The 17,429-nt window shown below is 31.5% G+C and overlaps 1 protein-coding gene across 1 annotated transcript; it reads right to left on the bottom strand.

Moving 5' to 3' along the window:
• Nucleotides 1-10,462: 10,462 nt before the first annotated feature.
• On the bottom strand, nucleotides 10,463-16,938 carry LOC132743517 (uncharacterized). Its single transcript, XM_060732047.1, has 7 exons — nucleotides 16,715-16,938; nucleotides 15,851-16,031; nucleotides 15,524-15,625; nucleotides 13,730-13,755; nucleotides 11,586-11,700; nucleotides 11,054-11,241; nucleotides 10,463-10,794 (listed from the first exon to the last, which is right to left on the bottom strand). The coding sequence occupies exons 1-7, from the start codon at nucleotides 16,749-16,751 to the stop codon at nucleotides 10,463-10,465; spliced, it is 981 nt and encodes a 326-aa protein (XP_060588030.1). The 5' UTR covers nucleotides 16,752-16,938.
• Between the last annotated feature and the right edge of the window lie 491 nt (nucleotides 16,939-17,429).

Below are 17,429 nucleotides of genomic sequence, written 5' to 3'. Positions count from 1 at the left end.
CTATAGAGGCCCCTATAAGGGACTTATCAAATTAATATGACAAACTTAATAAAAAAAGTACCAAAGAATGCTAAACTTAAAGTTTGGTGATCTTCCATCAATAAGTTCTTTAGAAATAGACATTAAAAGGTATTTCTATTTTTAGCTTTAGCGGCCCCTAAAAGAGGCCAATCAAAATAATATTAGCAAACTTGATAAAAGAGTACCCAAGAATGCTACAGACAAAGTTTGGTGATCATCCATCAATTAATTCTCTAGAAATAGACATTAAACGGTATTTCTTTTTTAGCTATAGAGGCCCCTATAAGGTGCTTATTAAATTAATATGAGCAAACTTGATAAAAAAGTACCAAAGAATGCTAAACTTAAAGTTTGGTGATCTTCCATCAATAAGTTCTTTAGAAATAGACATTTAAAGGTATTTCTATTTTTAGCTTTAGCGGCCCCTAAAAGAGGCCAATCAAAATAATATTAGCAAACTTGATAAAAGAGTACCCAAGAATGCTACAGACAAAGTTTGGTGATCATCCATCAATTAATTCTCTAGAAATAGACATTTAAAGGTATTTCTATTTTTAGCTTCTGCGGCCCCTAAAAGGGGCCAATCAAATTAATATGAGCAAACTTGATAAAACACTACCCAAGAATGCTACAGGCAAAGTTTGGTGCTCATCCATCAATTAGTTCTGTAGGAGAAGATGTGTTTAAAGGTTTTTCTATTTTTAGCCCTAGAGACCCCTAAAAGGGGCCAATCAAAATAATATTAGCAAACTTGATAAAAGACTACCCAAGAATGCTACAGACAAAGTTTGGTGATCATCAATTGATTAGTTCTCTAGAAATAGCTGTTTAAAGGTTTTTCTATTTTTAGCTTTAGCGGCACCGAAAAGGGGCCAATCAAATTCATATGAGCAAACTTGATAAAAGACTTCCCAAGAATGCTACAGACAAATTTTGGTGATCATCCATCAATTAGTTCTGTAGAAGAAGATGTTTAAAGGTTTTTCTATTTTTAGCCCTAGAGACCCCTAAAAGGGGCCAATCAAACTAATATGAGCAAACTTGATAAAAGACTACCCAAGAATGCTACAGACAAAGTTTGGTGATCATACATCAATTAGTTCTGTAGAAGAGGATGTGTTTACAGGTTTTTCTATTTTTAGCTCTGCTGGCCCCTAAAAGGAATCATTGGAATGACATGAGCAAATTCAAGTGTAATTGTCACAAGGATGCTACAGACCAAATTTGAAGTAAATTTGTTTAGTAGTTTCAGAGAAGAAGACGATTGATGACGCATGACGATGGACGCCGTTTGATACTAATGGACGCCGTTTGATACTAATAGCTCACCCTGAGCCTTCGACTCTGGTGAGCTAAATCAAAACAAAACAAAAAACAACAACAAAAAAAACAAAACAAAAAACACCAGGAAATCAGTAAATCTATCACAAGTATAAGTTTGCAAAAAAATTCTATGCGAGTTCTAACCGACATAGATTATGACAAAGAAAAGGTCATGAAAAATGGAAACTTAAAGGCACATTAAGGCCCGAAAACGAATATTTATTTCCATCTTTAGAAAGGGCAAACATGAGTTTAAAAATAATTAAATAACGATTTTAGAGCATGATAGGCGCGAAAAAGTAGCACTGAATATAAAATCATTTGACATTATTGTATGGAAGTCAGAATACTACTTTGTTCAAATTTGCTATACTTTGTCATTACCCTTTCGGTTATTGTTGTTGTTGTAGAAAACGCCGTGTTTGAAGTAAAATACATATACAACATTTTAATAGCTTTAATATGTTACGTACCTTGTCTTCCCCAGGTTGACAGAAACAAGCCGCTGTTCTTTTTACAATTTCGTCTTCTGCTATGGAAAAATTGTATTACCAAAAGAAGACATCCGGTAAGTGGAGCTTACAGCTCGAATTCGCTATTCCTTTCATTATCTGTTTACATCAATATTGACAAATAGGGTGTCGATAATTCTTATATAAAAGTGTACTATTCATCACTTAAATCTTTTACCACCTAATCAATCACTCATTTTTATAGCGTTAACCCATTACTTCATTGAAAAGTCTCCCGTTACAAGTTCAAATTGATATAAAACAAAAAAACCGCTTTAATACTAATCAAACGGGGCACAAATGTTTACTGCAACAACATGCTCAGGCTTAAATTTTCTGTTACCATGGCAACGAGGGGACATCTCAAAATTGCCAAAAAACACTATTTTGCGTTGATTTTTTCCATCAATATGATTTCAAAGTGCTGCAACTTATCAATGGATTGAGATAGAGTCAAATGCTTTTCAGCATTGGTTACACGTTACCTTATAATCATTCTGGGGTCATTTTTAGCCTCTCACAAGTCCAAAATTTGCTTGGCGATGAGGCGGACTACTGCCCCCTTCTAACCCCCCCCAAACAGAAGGGGGCACATCCCCCTTCTTGCAACCTCCTGATGATTCTTTTGGTTGGGGGCCGCGCCGAAAAAGTGCTCACTTTTTTAAGCAACATTTCTCAAACAAAAACAAATGTTGGTGGTCTAAATAAGGCATTTTTTCACCATTTGAGACAACAGAAGGGGGGGGGGCTGAAAAAGGCGTTAAAAGGCATGTATATGGCGTAATGGGTTAAGCATATAAATGGCGTAGTGGTAGAGTGTTCACTCTATGAGTGTAGAGATCCTGAAAAAAGGCATTTTTTTCTTTATTTTAAATGTTTGTTTATAGTTTGATTGTTTTTACGACAAACTGGATTTTACATCCCCGAAAATTTCATTCAAACAATGCTATTTGAGAACATTTAGTTATACACACATTCATATACACATATTCTTTACAATCTGAAATCTTTTACCACTACGCTACTCGGATAGACGTGTCTATATCCACGTTTATCATTCTCTATATAGCAATAAAAATGCAAAACGTAATAATTGAAGAACTTGAACAAACCCATTATAATCATAAGGTTCTACCTGATTAAATGTAAACGCATAGTGTTCGACTTATAAACTAATTTACACTATTCTTGTAAACAATAAATTATTAACAACAAAAAAACTATTATAATTTTCTAAAAAAACTCAAAAAAGCAACAAGTTTGATTTGTTTAGAAAAAAACCCGCGTGGGTTTAAAGGGGATTTTAACCAAACTTTTGAAAACCTTTCCGCAGGGTTTTAAAAAATTTTTCTTTTTTGAAAACCCAAGAAATGGAAAATTGCCTGCAGTACATTAGTTTAAAGTAGTAATTAATTCCCCTCCCTTTCAAAATTTAATAACCTAATTTATGTTACCCGGGTATTATGTTAAATTGTGTAAGGACTTTAAACTTTTCAATAAATTGAAAATCCGCTTCAAATGCCCCCATAAACGCTAGTAGAAAATTTTCATTCAAAAAAAAACCGCCTTTTTACCCGGGTATTTGGGGGGACAGGGGGAATAAAAAATCTTAGTTTATTTTCCCCGCGTTCCTGGCATCCCCCCCCCCGGGGAAAGGGAACCAAATTTTGCTTTGGGCGGGTAAAATTAAACGAAAACCCCTTTGGGAATTTAAATTTTAAGACTCAAAAAACTTTTTTCCCCCTGAGGTTTCTTTTTAAAATTTTTTTTAAAAAAATTTATGACCAGCATTTTCCAATTTTATAAACAACCTATTTCCCATATTATCGAAAGAAAAAGATCAATTAATAAAAATGGCCCTTCCCAAGAAAAGGAAAGGGGATCAAAAAAAACTTTATGTTTTAAACTCCCCAAGAAAAGGGTTTATATTGAATTAAAATAGGCTAAAAAAAACATGGTTACATGTTTTTTGTTATACTTTTTTTTAGATCATATACTTTTTAAAGGCCCCAAAAACGAACTGATTTTAAAACACATTCCCCCTTTTCCCTTTTTATAATGGGCTGTGTCTCCCCTTGTATACTCATTGCCGTTTGAATCCAAAAGGATTTGTAAATATTTCAATCCCGTCATTTTTATTGGAAAAATTTCCAAAAAACACGATTAGTGACTGGAAACAATGTTAGACCATGAAGAACTTACGTACAAACAGACTGAAAGCGAAACTGCAACTATGTATTGCAATCGATTACTTTTGATTGATAAGATCTTCATGCAATACAAACCTGTATCTCTTAAGTAGTTAAAGTTTTAATATATGTTAAGATATTTCAAATTTGTACCTTTTCAAGTATAACGTGTTATGACTATATCCCCATATTCCCCGGATCGCCAAGTTTACTCAAACTACTGGTCAGCTTTTAAAGCAAAAATGCGATGTTTAAAATGGACTGCCATTTAGTTTTTGACACGTAATATAAGATTGTAAGGCAAGCCTTAAAATTATTATTATTCAAACCTAAAACTCACTTTTTAAAGGAAATTAAATTATCATTTTTGACATGTGTTCATAATGATATGAATAATTAAAGTGGTATAAAATTGCCTTTCTGTTGTACAAAAAAAAAAAAAATTTGAAACACTAATATTCAAAATATTTTTTTTCATCAATGAATCCAGAGGATAGTACAATTTTAAATTTTTTTTGAAAATATAACTGTCGTAAGAAGTTATACCAATCATTCATCTTCATAAAAATCTTAGTAAAACTAGTTATTTTAAAATGCGATTTCCTTTAATATTATCTTTCAAAAAACTCGTCATTTTTTTAATTTAAAAAAATAATAATTCAATTTCCTAAATGTTGCAGCCTAAACCCGGGCCTGAACCGCCACTGCAGTGTATTTGTATACGATACAAAATAAAATTTCTGTTCTGTTCTTTCTGTTCAAAACCCAAATATGGATAATAAAACGGTTCACAAACTCTAGCCTAAAGGCACAGTTTTGAATCCAAAATATGCTGAAAGTTTTTTTGAAAATTCTATAATATTAAATTGGAATATGCTGGTCTTCTGTGGTCAAAAGCTCGGCATCAAAAATAAAAATATGAGTCTGCATTATCAAGTGAATTATATAAAGGCCATCTTGCCCTCTTTACTATTTTTTGCAGATTAAGATACGAAAATATTAGAACGAATTCAGTACGTTACTTTCCCCTTTTTAAAAGTAAACCATTTGCAACCCCCAATTTCCAAAAAATTTGGGATGAAAATCATTTGAATGGGAAAACCAGACAGGTAATTTTTAAAAAGTAAAAAGTTAAAATTTATTTTTGGTGTCTTTGAAATCTTTTAATTAACCCAGTAAAAATTTTTTGGTTTTCTGGGCAAAATAAAATTTCCCAAAAGTTTTCCCCGTGTCATTTTTTTCGCCCATTTTTTTAGATTTATTTTTAATTCCCGTTCATTAATTTTAAAAATTGTCCCCAAATTTTTGTTATTTTAACACTGACTAAAAATTTAATGTTTAACACTTTTTATTTTCGGCCCCAAAAAACATTTTAAAAAAAAAGTGGGGACCCGGGGTTTTCTTTACTTAAATTTATCCACGAAGGGTCCCAATCAAAATCTCTTATAACCCCCCCGATCGACACCCCCCCCCCCCTATTTTTTAAACAATATAACAAAATAATTTGTTTTTTATAACCTTTTCGATCTTTTTTTAGCCCCCAAATCACGTTGGGGGATCATACTACCGTACTGGTAATTTATTCCCTTCTGGTTTTCCCCTTAATTTAGAAAAAATTTTCTTAATTTCCTTTTTTTCCAAAATTTTTTTAAAATTCATGGGAAATTTCCCCTGATGTGGGTGATTTTCAAAATTGTGGGTTTTTTAAAAAATACATTATAAATTTTGTATTATCTTTCTTTCCCCCTTTTTAAAAAATTTTATGCATTATATATCACCCTAAACTTCTTTTAAACCAAAAGTAGGGAATTTTCCAAAATTTTTTAAACTTCTCATAAAGAAAAATTTCTGATCATTGGGAACCTTTTTGTTGCTCTTTTTTTAACCCCTTTTGATTCCCTTTAATAAACTTTTTTAAAACTTGGGCTCCAAATAATATTTTTCCATATTTAAGGGGTTGGTTTTTTATAAAGGTTTTTTTTTAAAGTTTTTGAAATTGGGTTGATATTAACATTTAAAAAGGGATTTCTTGGGCAAAACCAAATTTTAATTTTAAAATTTCCCTTTTTTAACAATTAACCCTTTTTTTTGGGTTGGGAAAATTTTTAAAACCTTTACATATAATATACCTAAATCTTCCCTTTTTTTCCAATAGACCTCAATTTTTATTTTTAAAGTCAAATTTTCATAAATATTTAATTTTTTCGTGTTTTTTGTGTCCATTTAAATAAAAGCATTTTTTTCTACATTAAAAACCCTTAAACCCCTTTTTACTTCCCCTTTTAATTAAAATATCATTGCATTTTGTTTTTTTGGGTTTAAAATCTTCATTTACATTTTCCATTTTTTAAAAAAAATTTGGGGTCACCCCAAAAAAGACGCAAAGGGACTTTTTTTTTGACTTTCCAAAGTATTAAAGAATATAAAACAATATTTGGTCCTAAAACACTTCCCCTGTGGGAAAACCCCTTGTTAAAAAACTACAAATAAAGTCCCGATTTACTTAAATTAAAAAACAAAAAAACACACTGATTCCCTTTTTAAGGAATTTTTTTGACCAAAAAAGTTTCACCACCAAACCCTAAAAATTGGCCCAATTTTTTAATTTTTAGTCTTTGAATTTTTGGAAAAACCCTAAAATGGGTTTCAAATCTTTTAAAATTTATTTAAAACAAAAAATTTAAAATTTTGCCCCTTTATTTTAACCAAACCTTTTTTCCCCTTTTTTTATGACTTTTTTAAATAACTTAAAAGGGAAAATGATCAAAATTTACTAAACCCCATTTGGGCCCGCAGAAAAAGTTTTTTAACATTTATTAAAGTCTACAATATTTTTTCCTACTACTTTTTTCCAAAAAATTTACAGGGGTATACATGTCCCAAAAAAATAAAATTTTGGGGGGTTTTAATTTCCCCGGGGGAAACTTTACTTCCCTTTTTAAATTTTAAAACTTTTAGTTTGGGAGCTTCCAATCCATAGGCCCAAATTTTCCCTTTCTAAAGAATTTAGTAAATAAAATTTTTTAAAAGAGAAACCCAATTTAGTTCTCAACCCCTTTTTAAAAACCCTTTGGGGGAAGAAATTTTTGGACACAAGATTTTTTTTAACTTTTAAATTCCAAGTAGCTTATCCCCCTACTTCCCCCCTTTAAAAAATGTATTTAAAAGTATTTCCCCCACTGCGATTTTTTAATATTTTGAAAGTTTTTAAAACTTCATTTGAAATTTCACTTTTGGAATTTTTTTAAGTTCATTACTTTAACCCAGGGACTTTTTTGTTTTAAGTGCCTTTTTTACATTTTTAAAAGAGAAAATACCTTTTTTCTTTTTTTTTATTTCAATTATTTTAAAAAACCTTTTTTTTTACTTCTTCTGGGAAATTTTTTTTAAAAAACTGACCCGCCTTTTTTACCCTTCCCTTTTTTGAATATTTTTTTTTTGTTAAATTAGTTCAAATAGATCTTAAATTCTTTTTTTGTTTATATCTTTTTTCCCCTGATTTATTTTCTCCTTTTCAGCTTTCAAGGCTGTATTTTCATCCAAAGCCCCGTTTTTCGAACCACATGTTTTAAAAATTTTTTTCTAAAAAAATGTTTATTTTCACATTTTTAATTTTTTCTTTAAAAAATTTTTCCCTTTTAAACCTCCAGACCTTTTTTGGGTGAAAAATTTCCCATTTTTCCCTATTATTTTAAACTCATTTCAAAATTTATTGGGAAACCCTAAACACCTTAAACATACCCTTAAATTCAATAATTTTCTCCCACATTTAACTATAGTTAAAGAAGTCACAGTATAGTGATCAAATTTTTTCCCCAACTGTGGAAAGGTTCCCAAATTCATTAAAAACTCTTTCATTAGTAAATTATGAGGTGGTGCTAAGATTCTGGGCCATTTGAAATCTTGTTAAAATTTTCTATTTGATAAAAAACTATCAACATACGCCCTTAAAATGAATCATGACGAACTAAATGATTTTCAAGCATATTAGAAATCCAGTTTGATCCAATCAAATCTCACATAATTAAAGTCACCCATCACCCAACTATCTACTGTGAACTGTCTTTTATACAGCTAAACATAGTATTTAATTCTTTGTTATTTATAATCACATGAATTTGGAGATACTATATACTATACCAATTAAAATATTTTCATGTTTATTAATTTCAACTTCACACCATACTGCTTCTTTACAAGAAATGCTATTTAGTCTTTCATAGAGAGATGCCCCTATACTAAGCGAATAAATAATAAGGTTCCTCTGTTACCTTTGTCAGTAAAAATTTAGGATTGCAAAATAACTGATATCCTTTAATATTATAACTCAACAAGTCAAAATAACATTCTGCTGTTTTAGAAAAAGCTTCCGTTAATCCAATAAACATCTGGCTGATGTATAAACACAAGAGCTTCCCATTTCCTGTCCATTTATTAGCTATATCTGTCAGCATTGGTATATAAGCATTTTTAAAATCCATTATTTTTTTTACACTAAAGTTAACAGTAGTTTGTGAATGAATTTGAAGAATCTGTTATAATCACTATCTGAAGAAAAAAGAGTCCATACTATTACCACTATAATCTATATCCACTTCAGAAGACAAATCTAAATCTATTTTATGGTCTAATAAAAGTTTTTGAAGAAGTGTCATGTTTTAGGGACCCTTTTCAATTTTAAACCAAAAAAATTCATTGATAAATGCAATCAAAAATGCTTCAAAATAAAGTCATTTTTTACTAATAAAACCCATTTCTTGAGGTACTAAAAAACTTGTTTCCCAAAAAAAAGAAAAAAAATTTAAAAATAAAACAAAATTTAACTATGTAAAAAAACCGGGAAAAATTTTTTAACTGTCCCATGCCAAAAACAAATCCTGCTGGACCTTCCCCCCAAAAGGGGGAAATAATTAAAAAAAAGTTTAATTTTTAGTGTATGGAATTTTAAAACTTCCCGTCCCAAACTTTTGTTTCCTTTTTGAAAATTTATCCTTTTTTTTCAAAAGTGAAAAGGGTCTACTCTCGAGTTTGGGAATTCGGCCTTTATTAAAATTTTTTGTTCCCCCCTGACGCATGGTATAGTCTGGAGTTATGATAACATTTTTAAATTTCTTTTGACAATTTTACCATTTTGTGACAAATCTGTGTTTTTCAGTTTCATTTGAAAAACTTACTTTAAGGGGCCTTGGTCGGGGCCTATGACCTGACTTTTTTACCAAGCCTTATTATATTTATGCCTTGCTGAACAGATGCCAATTCACACATCTTTTTTAACATTCTCAAGATCTCTATTTTTCATAATCTTCAAAACTTTCATCTGCTTCAGGGAGACTAAATACTATAGCACTATTTTTTCTCTTTTCACGCTCCTTAAAATCCATTATGGCCTGAGCAACTTTAATTTCATTTAAGAGGTTAGAGTTTTGTTACATTTGCATTTTGTCTAATCTTCCCTCCACTTTGCTTAACCTTTGATTAATAGAGTCTTGTGATTCTTTTAAGTTATTAACAATTTGGAGCACTTTCCGTACACCTGGAACTGCCTTCTTACACCCATCACAATACCATATTATGTTTTCACTGATTTTAGATTTTGTTAATTCCTTATAAAAGCTTGACGACAAACCTGAGCAACTAATACAGTACCATCCATCACACAGTTCACATTAAATACCATCATTGATGACTTCAATTTTACATATTGAACAGGAATTTTCATCAGCTATGCTATAACTATGATCATGTGACTTGTGCAAATCTTCCGAATTTACATCAGATAATTTACTTTTCTCATTTGTAGATTGAACACTTGTGGCAGACTAATATTAGCAGTCTTATTTGAAACTAGTCCTTTTCTTCTACCTGCCATAATTGATATATTAACTTCAAAATAGAATTTTTATTTCAAAAATAATTGGCGGCCATTTTAAACTTGAGCAGACGAACCATGTGCTCTTGAAGTCTTTTTCAGATTAAACAATGATAAAGATAAATTCACAACAATTGTTTGATTAGTACGTAGAGTGATAGCTCAAAAACTCATTTAGGGGTGTCAGTTAGTAGGGAGGGGGTTATTTAAACTTAGAACAATTTAATTTTAACAGATAACATTTTGTGTATATTGGGTAATTACCCCTCGTTTTGTGATCTATTGGGTTTTTAGCTCACCTGTCACAAAGTGACAGGGTGAGCTTTTGTGATCGCTTTTCGTCTGGCGACCGTCCGTCCGTCGTCCGTCCGTCGTCCCTAAACTTTTACTTTAAATGACATCTCCACATAAACCACTAAGCCAATTTCATCCAAACTTCACAGGAATGTTCCTTTGGTGGTCACCTTTGAAAATTGTTCAAAGAATTTAATTCCATGCAGAACTCTGGTTGCCATGGCAACCAAAAAAAAACCTTAAAATATCTTCTTCTAAAAAACCCGATTCTTGTCAAAACGTTTCTTCATTGAAACACCGATATCAGTTTTTAATCGAGAAATAAGGGTGTTGTCACCGTCACCTTCCAAGTATTCCACTGGAATACCTTCAGCTAAAAGTTCCTTAACCCCTTTCACACCACTTGTTGCTTCCATAGCTCTTGCACTGCCCCTATGATTTCTGACACATGCATGAGGACGTACTTTCTGGCCCGGCCTTTTGCGTCTCCACCAATTACAAACACCAGAGGTCCGATGGCTAACTATTGTTTTAACAACTTTCTTTGGCTGTCTGGATTTCCCAGTGGTCATGAAGAAAGTGTGAGCTGTCAGAAATGACAAAATATACAATAAACAACAAACACTAAAACATAATTATGAATTGTTGTATATGTAGCTAAAAATTGGGTATTTAAAATTAATGTATCAAAATTGTATTACCTCTAGACACTGGATGCAAAATATTTATTTCCTACATTAAACCACATATACTCATAAGACCCTGCCATCACTTCTGTCTATAGCACATACATGTATGCAATATCAGGGAAAAACAAAAACAGTTTCTAAAATAAATTAACTTACAGGTAAGAGAATCAAATCCTCGCTTGTGCCAGGCCGTGTCAACAGCAACAGACATTCCACTTCTTGTCTGACAAGGGTATTTTGGAAGTAGTCTTACTTTTGCTTTCTTTATTTGTTGATGTGTTTTGCTATCAGATTGAGGAGTCAGAACTTGGACTGGCAGTGGCTTTCTGGTATCTGTAGGTGTGCTATAATTGAACCAAGCCAGCATTTAAATGAAGCATCTCGGCATCAAAATATATACACTATGAATAAAAAAGAATTAACTATAAATATATAACAGTGTTTTTGTTTATATGACATAAGGACTGCAAAAGTAACAGTGTCTAGCATTAACCCTGTTGTAGTAAAATTGCTTCAGTAACACAACATTAAAATATAATTTCATTGACATTCTGTATCATTTTGTTTTGGTACATCATAATTGTTATAGTTGCCATCATTGGAAAAAAATATTTTTGTGAAGTAAGCTTTTTATACATGAATCAAATTTGATATACAGAAACTATCTACTTTAATAATCAGCCCGTACCTGAAAGCATTACATGATAATGGTGTCTCAACAGACAGACTGACATCATTTCCTGTACAGTTCAAGTCATCATCCTCACTTGGTCTACTTTCATCATCAGTATTATCTTCATTTGGTCTGATTGTCTTTCTTTTGATAGAGACACAAAAAATATTGCTCTGATAACTTCTGGAAAATTCTTTGGAAATAAATGGATTTATTCTGCAAAATTTATATGGATGTGTGTAGAATTTAAAGAGGAATTGTAATATGTAAATGAATTAATTGCAAAAAGACTCACAAAAAAGTTATTTTGCTTAAAAAAGTGAAAATCATAAATTATCATTATTTCATTTTGGATAAAAGCTTATAATTGACATACCACATGTGATTACAGAACAATACATAGGATTTCTTTATAAAAACTTGAAAAGGATTATTTCTATATCTTGGATATATATTATACAGGATTAATGTTCATAACACCTGAGATCTCAAACTAATTGATAAACATATTGTGCTAAAACAACTTCAGTTATTTAATAGACTTAAGTGCATACAAAAATTTGTAAAAATGGCTTTCAATCATTCATCAATAGATACAGAGGATTTTGAAGGATTTTCTTACAATGACTTATCTGGTAACTTTACAATGAACAATCAGTATGATATATATGTAAGCCCAACATGTGACAATATCCGTTTTACCTTTTTTGAAGAAAAAACACATTCAAAAATGCAACAAATTCTTTAATCCATGTACCAATTAGTGCCAACAAAGGACAATACAGGACTTACAACAACTTTAACCATATTAGACAAGAAAGTTGTTATCACAATATATCACAATACTATGACAATGTTGATCCAGGGAACTGGCCGCAAAATCTGGCTAGATACATTCCTTGAGAAGATCAGACAAGACATGAAACAGCTTCAATGCAATATCAGTCAGCACAATCAATTCGGACGACAGTTTCCAACCAAATCAACACCCAATGATACAGGCTTAAAGCAGCACTTATTCAACATCACAACATCTCCAATTATGTCCTCCACTCCATCAGCGCTAAAAAAGCCAAAATCTACTAGCATCCTAAGCTCTGTATCAAAGAAAATCTTTGGGCCACCTATAAAAAGTGGTTTTGTAAAGCTTGGCAAAGAATTAAAAAAAGCTGAAAAATCTGCAAATAAAGGTGGATTTCAAGTAGATTATGAGGAATTTCATAGACAGTATTCTGTAATTCAAGAAACTGGTAAAAAACCCAAACAAAAACTTCATAGAATGGGACAAACAAAAACTAATCAGCCTATTAACTCTATGAGGACAAAAACTGATGAAGAAACTAGACCAAAGTTTGTGTTAGAGGAAATTGATATTACAACTACCTCTGAGCAAACAGTGCCAAAACAGATCTTAAATACAACCAGCCATGAACACACTTTCACAACAGCTGATCCTAAAGTTCTCTCTGAACAGAGTTCAGAGCAATCAATTATATCTTTAAAGCAAAATGAAGATGTTGAAACCAATCAGGATACACATTCACAATTATATTTTTCAAGTAAACCAGCAAATGATGAAACTGATCACCTGATGCTCAACATTATAAAATGTGATGTAGCTGTGCAGTGTACAAGTGATGATAAAGATACAAATAAGTACACGGAATGCCTGGAAATAAACAAAAAACTAAAATCAGAAAACGAAAAACTCCAGACTCTAAACAAACAATTAATCAGTAAGTGCACAGAAAAGGCTAAAGCAGAGAACAATGAATTAACTGGACAATTGCTGGTACTTCAAGAAGAAATACAAGCCCTCAAACAAACAAACAAAACATTGAAACAAGAAAACAAAGTCCTTAGAGGAAAGTTGTCATCACAACAAACTGAAAAGGAAAATACTGATGCCCTGCAAAATGATGTGTCAGAAATAAAAGAAAAACTTTCAAATTTTTCAATAACGCTGAACAAGGTTTTGAAAAGGACAGAAAATATGCCGTCAAGTACAGACATCTACTTCCTTCAGGCTGAAATGAGAAATAACAAAAATAATCAGCATCAAACATCATCCATACCAAGTCCTGGCCTTAGTCACTTTGGAAACCAAATGTGTAGCCTCGATAAATAAAGCCTTTACTTACTTACTTACTTACTATTTGCATTCATGTTATCATGAAACGACATCCTGTTTTGAAAACAAATATAAACTATAAAAAAACTGAAATAGTGCTCACTCTTGAAATGTAATGATTAATTGAAATATCATGCATGAATTGCCTTTTTATACATGTATGTGCACACAAAAATGCAAACAACAATTACTTATAATGCACTATACATTGTAGGGTAAAAATGTGATTATGTTTAAACTTGTATGAAAACTCAACTGACATGGTATGAGTATTCTTATCAAACTATCATGTTCATGTACTGGCTTATAATCTGTGGTTATATATAAACACTTAATAACGGTTACACGACTTACCGGAATCGGCCGAATTACCGGAATCGACCGGAATCGGCGGTGAACCTTTTGCTTCTTTTCAATAAACATTATAAAAATCTTTTAAATTGTTTGTATTTAATAAAATAAGTCAAGGTTATTTTTCAAACGTTGAAATATTGGTGGGGAAAAACAGACCGATTCCGGTAATTGTCCGATAGCCCTGGCACTGCATACAATTATGCGATATGGCAGTAATTCGCCGACCTTAGATCTCTAGTTTATTATTTAATAAGGATTCTTCATTTACAGAAATCTTTTTAGATATCTGTTATATTGTTTGCATTTTTTTCTTGCAAAGTCCATAAATTACAATAATACAGGCCGATTCCGGTAATCATTCGCCCTATTTCGGCTGTATGACATAATATGTAACTCGCCGATCTTCGATCTCTTGCTTTATTAACCAAAGGCGAATTGAAATTTACAAAATAAAAGAAAGAAAGAAACTTTTAAATATCTTTCATAATATTTATATTTTATAAGATGAATATTAACAATGCAACAAAAACGTTAAAAAGTACAATAGACTAAATTATACGTCGATTCCGGTAATCCTTCGCCGATTCCGACAGTATGGCAGTAACTCGCCGATATTAAATATCTTGTTTAATTAATAAAAAGTGATTTTATTGACAATAATCTGATTACATATCATTGCTATTGTTTATTTATAATCAAGGGTGCAAACATTTTGTTTAAAGTATATAGATAAGCAAATTACAGGCCGATTTCGGTAATCCTTTGCCGATTCCGGCAGTTTGCCCGTTTTCGCTGATCATAAATATTTGTTTATTATTATCATTATTTAAAAGCGATTTTTTTTCACAATCTCTAGGAAGATAAATGATAATATTTAGGTTTTATAAAAACATGCAAAAGGAACATTAAAAGTTGCATAAACAACGAAATAACAGGCCGATTCCGGTCACGGGCAGTTTGGCAGTAGCTCGCCGATATTACATATTATATGTAGATCTCTTGATAAATTAATCAAAAGGTATTTTATTTATAAAAATCTTTTCATAAATCATTGATATTGTTTATATCTTATAAAATTGCAAGAAAAAACTTAAAAAGTTTAATTATTACAAAGTTGCAGGTCGATTCCGGTAATTCACCGCCGATTCCAGTCGATTCCGGTAATTCGGCCGATTCCGGTAAGTCGTGTAACCCCTTAATAATATTGACTCATAGAATCCTGATATGTGTTGTAACTTGCATTTTTTTTTAAAAATAACAATTAAAAATATATATACTAACAATAACTAAAAATAATAATGATAATAATAAATATAACTGAATATTTATCACAGCAGAAAATATATACAAGTAAGTTAGTTGACGACTTTAGGCATAAAGCACACTATATATCTATACATATTGAAAATAATAATTAATGCTTTCTTTTTTAAAATAATTTGGTTTTATATAAAAAGATTTTTCATACATCAGTGCAGGTGATGTATCTGGCATTGGACAGACACCCAATTCTTCCACCAAACCACTCATGCTGGCCTGTACTTCAAGTGACTCCTTCTCAGCGACAGACCTATAATGTGTACAGAATTTTATAATTTTATTCATATTAAGACTTTGTAACTATTTACCATAATTAATACACATCCCACTAAGTTTAATATGTTAAATTAAGAAGAAAAAAAGATCTATATAGCTATAAACAAATACAAAGTAAAATCAGACTAATGTTTACCTGAATAAAAAAAAGTATTGTAATTTACAAGTAAAAATATATCAGATTCAAACACAAACTCACTCCATTTCAAGCCTATATGCCTCATCAGCTGCAGCGTTGGCCGACTCTGTTGAAACTTTCTCTAAAACAACACCTGCCCTCTTTTCCATCTTTTTCAAATTAGTCTCAGAGACTGTTTTCAGATTCAATGTTGCCAACATGTTGTTAACACGCCTTGGTCCACCTAGACTATCAATCATGGCTGAAAAGAGAGTGGTAGATAAAATCAATTATCTGTAATAATGTGAATCATGAAACATATATTTTCAAAAAGCTATAAAAATTCAAAAGTCATGGGTTTATTTTACATCAAATATCAATTTGACAAAGTGAAACTCTATGTGCACCTTTCCCTTCAAATTTGTCTGTGTTAAATCAGGGTTTTTCTTTTCTTATATGACTAATACCGGAAAACGGCACTGTTCCCAAAAGAAGCAAATTTCCCAGTTCATGACTGATAAATTCCCTAAATAAAACTGATTTTTGTACTCAGTTTATTTCGTACTTTGAGTGTTTCACACCTAAACATTATTTTTTGTACTCGGTTCATTTCGTACTTTAAGTGTTTCACACCTAGACATCTTTTAATATGTAAAATTGTATTATGCATATTTTTTTGTCTCCATGGATAAAAAGTTCCCAATGAATAATGTGCAAAATTCCCAATTTGAGTCAAACCTAAGCATTTTTCCAAATTCATCCAGTACCGGCATCATTTCCAAAGCAAGGGAAAAAAACACTGTTACAATTAAGAAAATAATTAAACGGGTAAATGTAACAGGACTGGCAAGGGAGTATTTAAGAAATGTTTTGTCTTGTGGCACTGAGTTTATTTAGTATTTAACCAGTGAACAAATTCTTTCAGTTTATTAACCAACTACATACCTGTTCCAAGCTTGGTGTTCACAACAAAGCATGGCATTCCTTGATTCTTGGATGTTCTATGTGTTTTTCCATAGGCTGCAGAATTCACAAAACAGCAATTTTGACATTCGACATATAAATAACCAGACAGACCTTTTTGAAGTTCGCCTCTTATTGTGTTGACTGACAGTGTTACTGGCCCTAAGCGACAGTTTTTACAGTACCGTAAATTTTCAAACAGAACCTCCCATAATAATTTCCACCAATCTTCTTCCAAGTTTCCAAGATTCTCCTTCAACTGTTCAATACATCTAATCTCTGGTTCAGAATCAGACTTAACACAATAATCGTGGTTGTTTTGCACTTTCTTCTGCTGCCATGCTGTATAATTTCTCTTTGTGAATTGGCCTTTCTTATTTCTTTCCATTGTTTTCGATAGAACGTTGGTCGCGGAAACTAGTTACTTCCGGTTGACTTTTTTCATATTTTTTTAAAAATCTTTTAATATATTGAGAAATTTGCGCTAAATATATTGGTAATATGAAAAAGGCAAAGCCTCAAAGCGAGCTCTATGTACTTTTTACGTGAAATAGTATGACATAATCCAAATGCAGTAACGAGTGCGTGTGACGTCACACGTACTGTGTTAAATATGGCTCCGCCCCTGTCGTGAAATGAATAACGTGTTTTGAAAACGTTGATAAAACTTTGTTTATTTTATTTCACTCTATAATTT

This window comes from Ruditapes philippinarum, unplaced genomic scaffold, assembly GCF_026571515.1.
Source record: "Ruditapes philippinarum isolate M1 unplaced genomic scaffold, ASM2657151v2 ctg4704_1_1_1_1, whole genome shotgun sequence".
Lineage (NCBI taxonomy): Eukaryota > Metazoa > Mollusca > Bivalvia > Venerida > Veneridae > Ruditapes > Ruditapes philippinarum.
Note: the sequence above shows the minus strand (reverse complement) of the source record. Positions and strands in the feature narration are given on the sequence as shown.

Coding starts and splice junctions, on each gene's coding strand:
- LOC132743517 (XM_060732047.1), bottom strand. CDS start 16,751: ATGCCATGCTTTGTTGTGAACACCAAGCTTGGAACAG. Junction 16,032..16,714: donor GAACACCAAGCTTGGAACAG/GTATGTAGTTGG, acceptor CTCTCTTTTCAG/CCATGATTGATAGTCTAGGT. Junction 11,242..11,585: donor TTATCATGTAATGCTTTCAG/GTACGGGCTGAT, acceptor GTTCAATTATAG/CACACCTACAGATACCAGAA.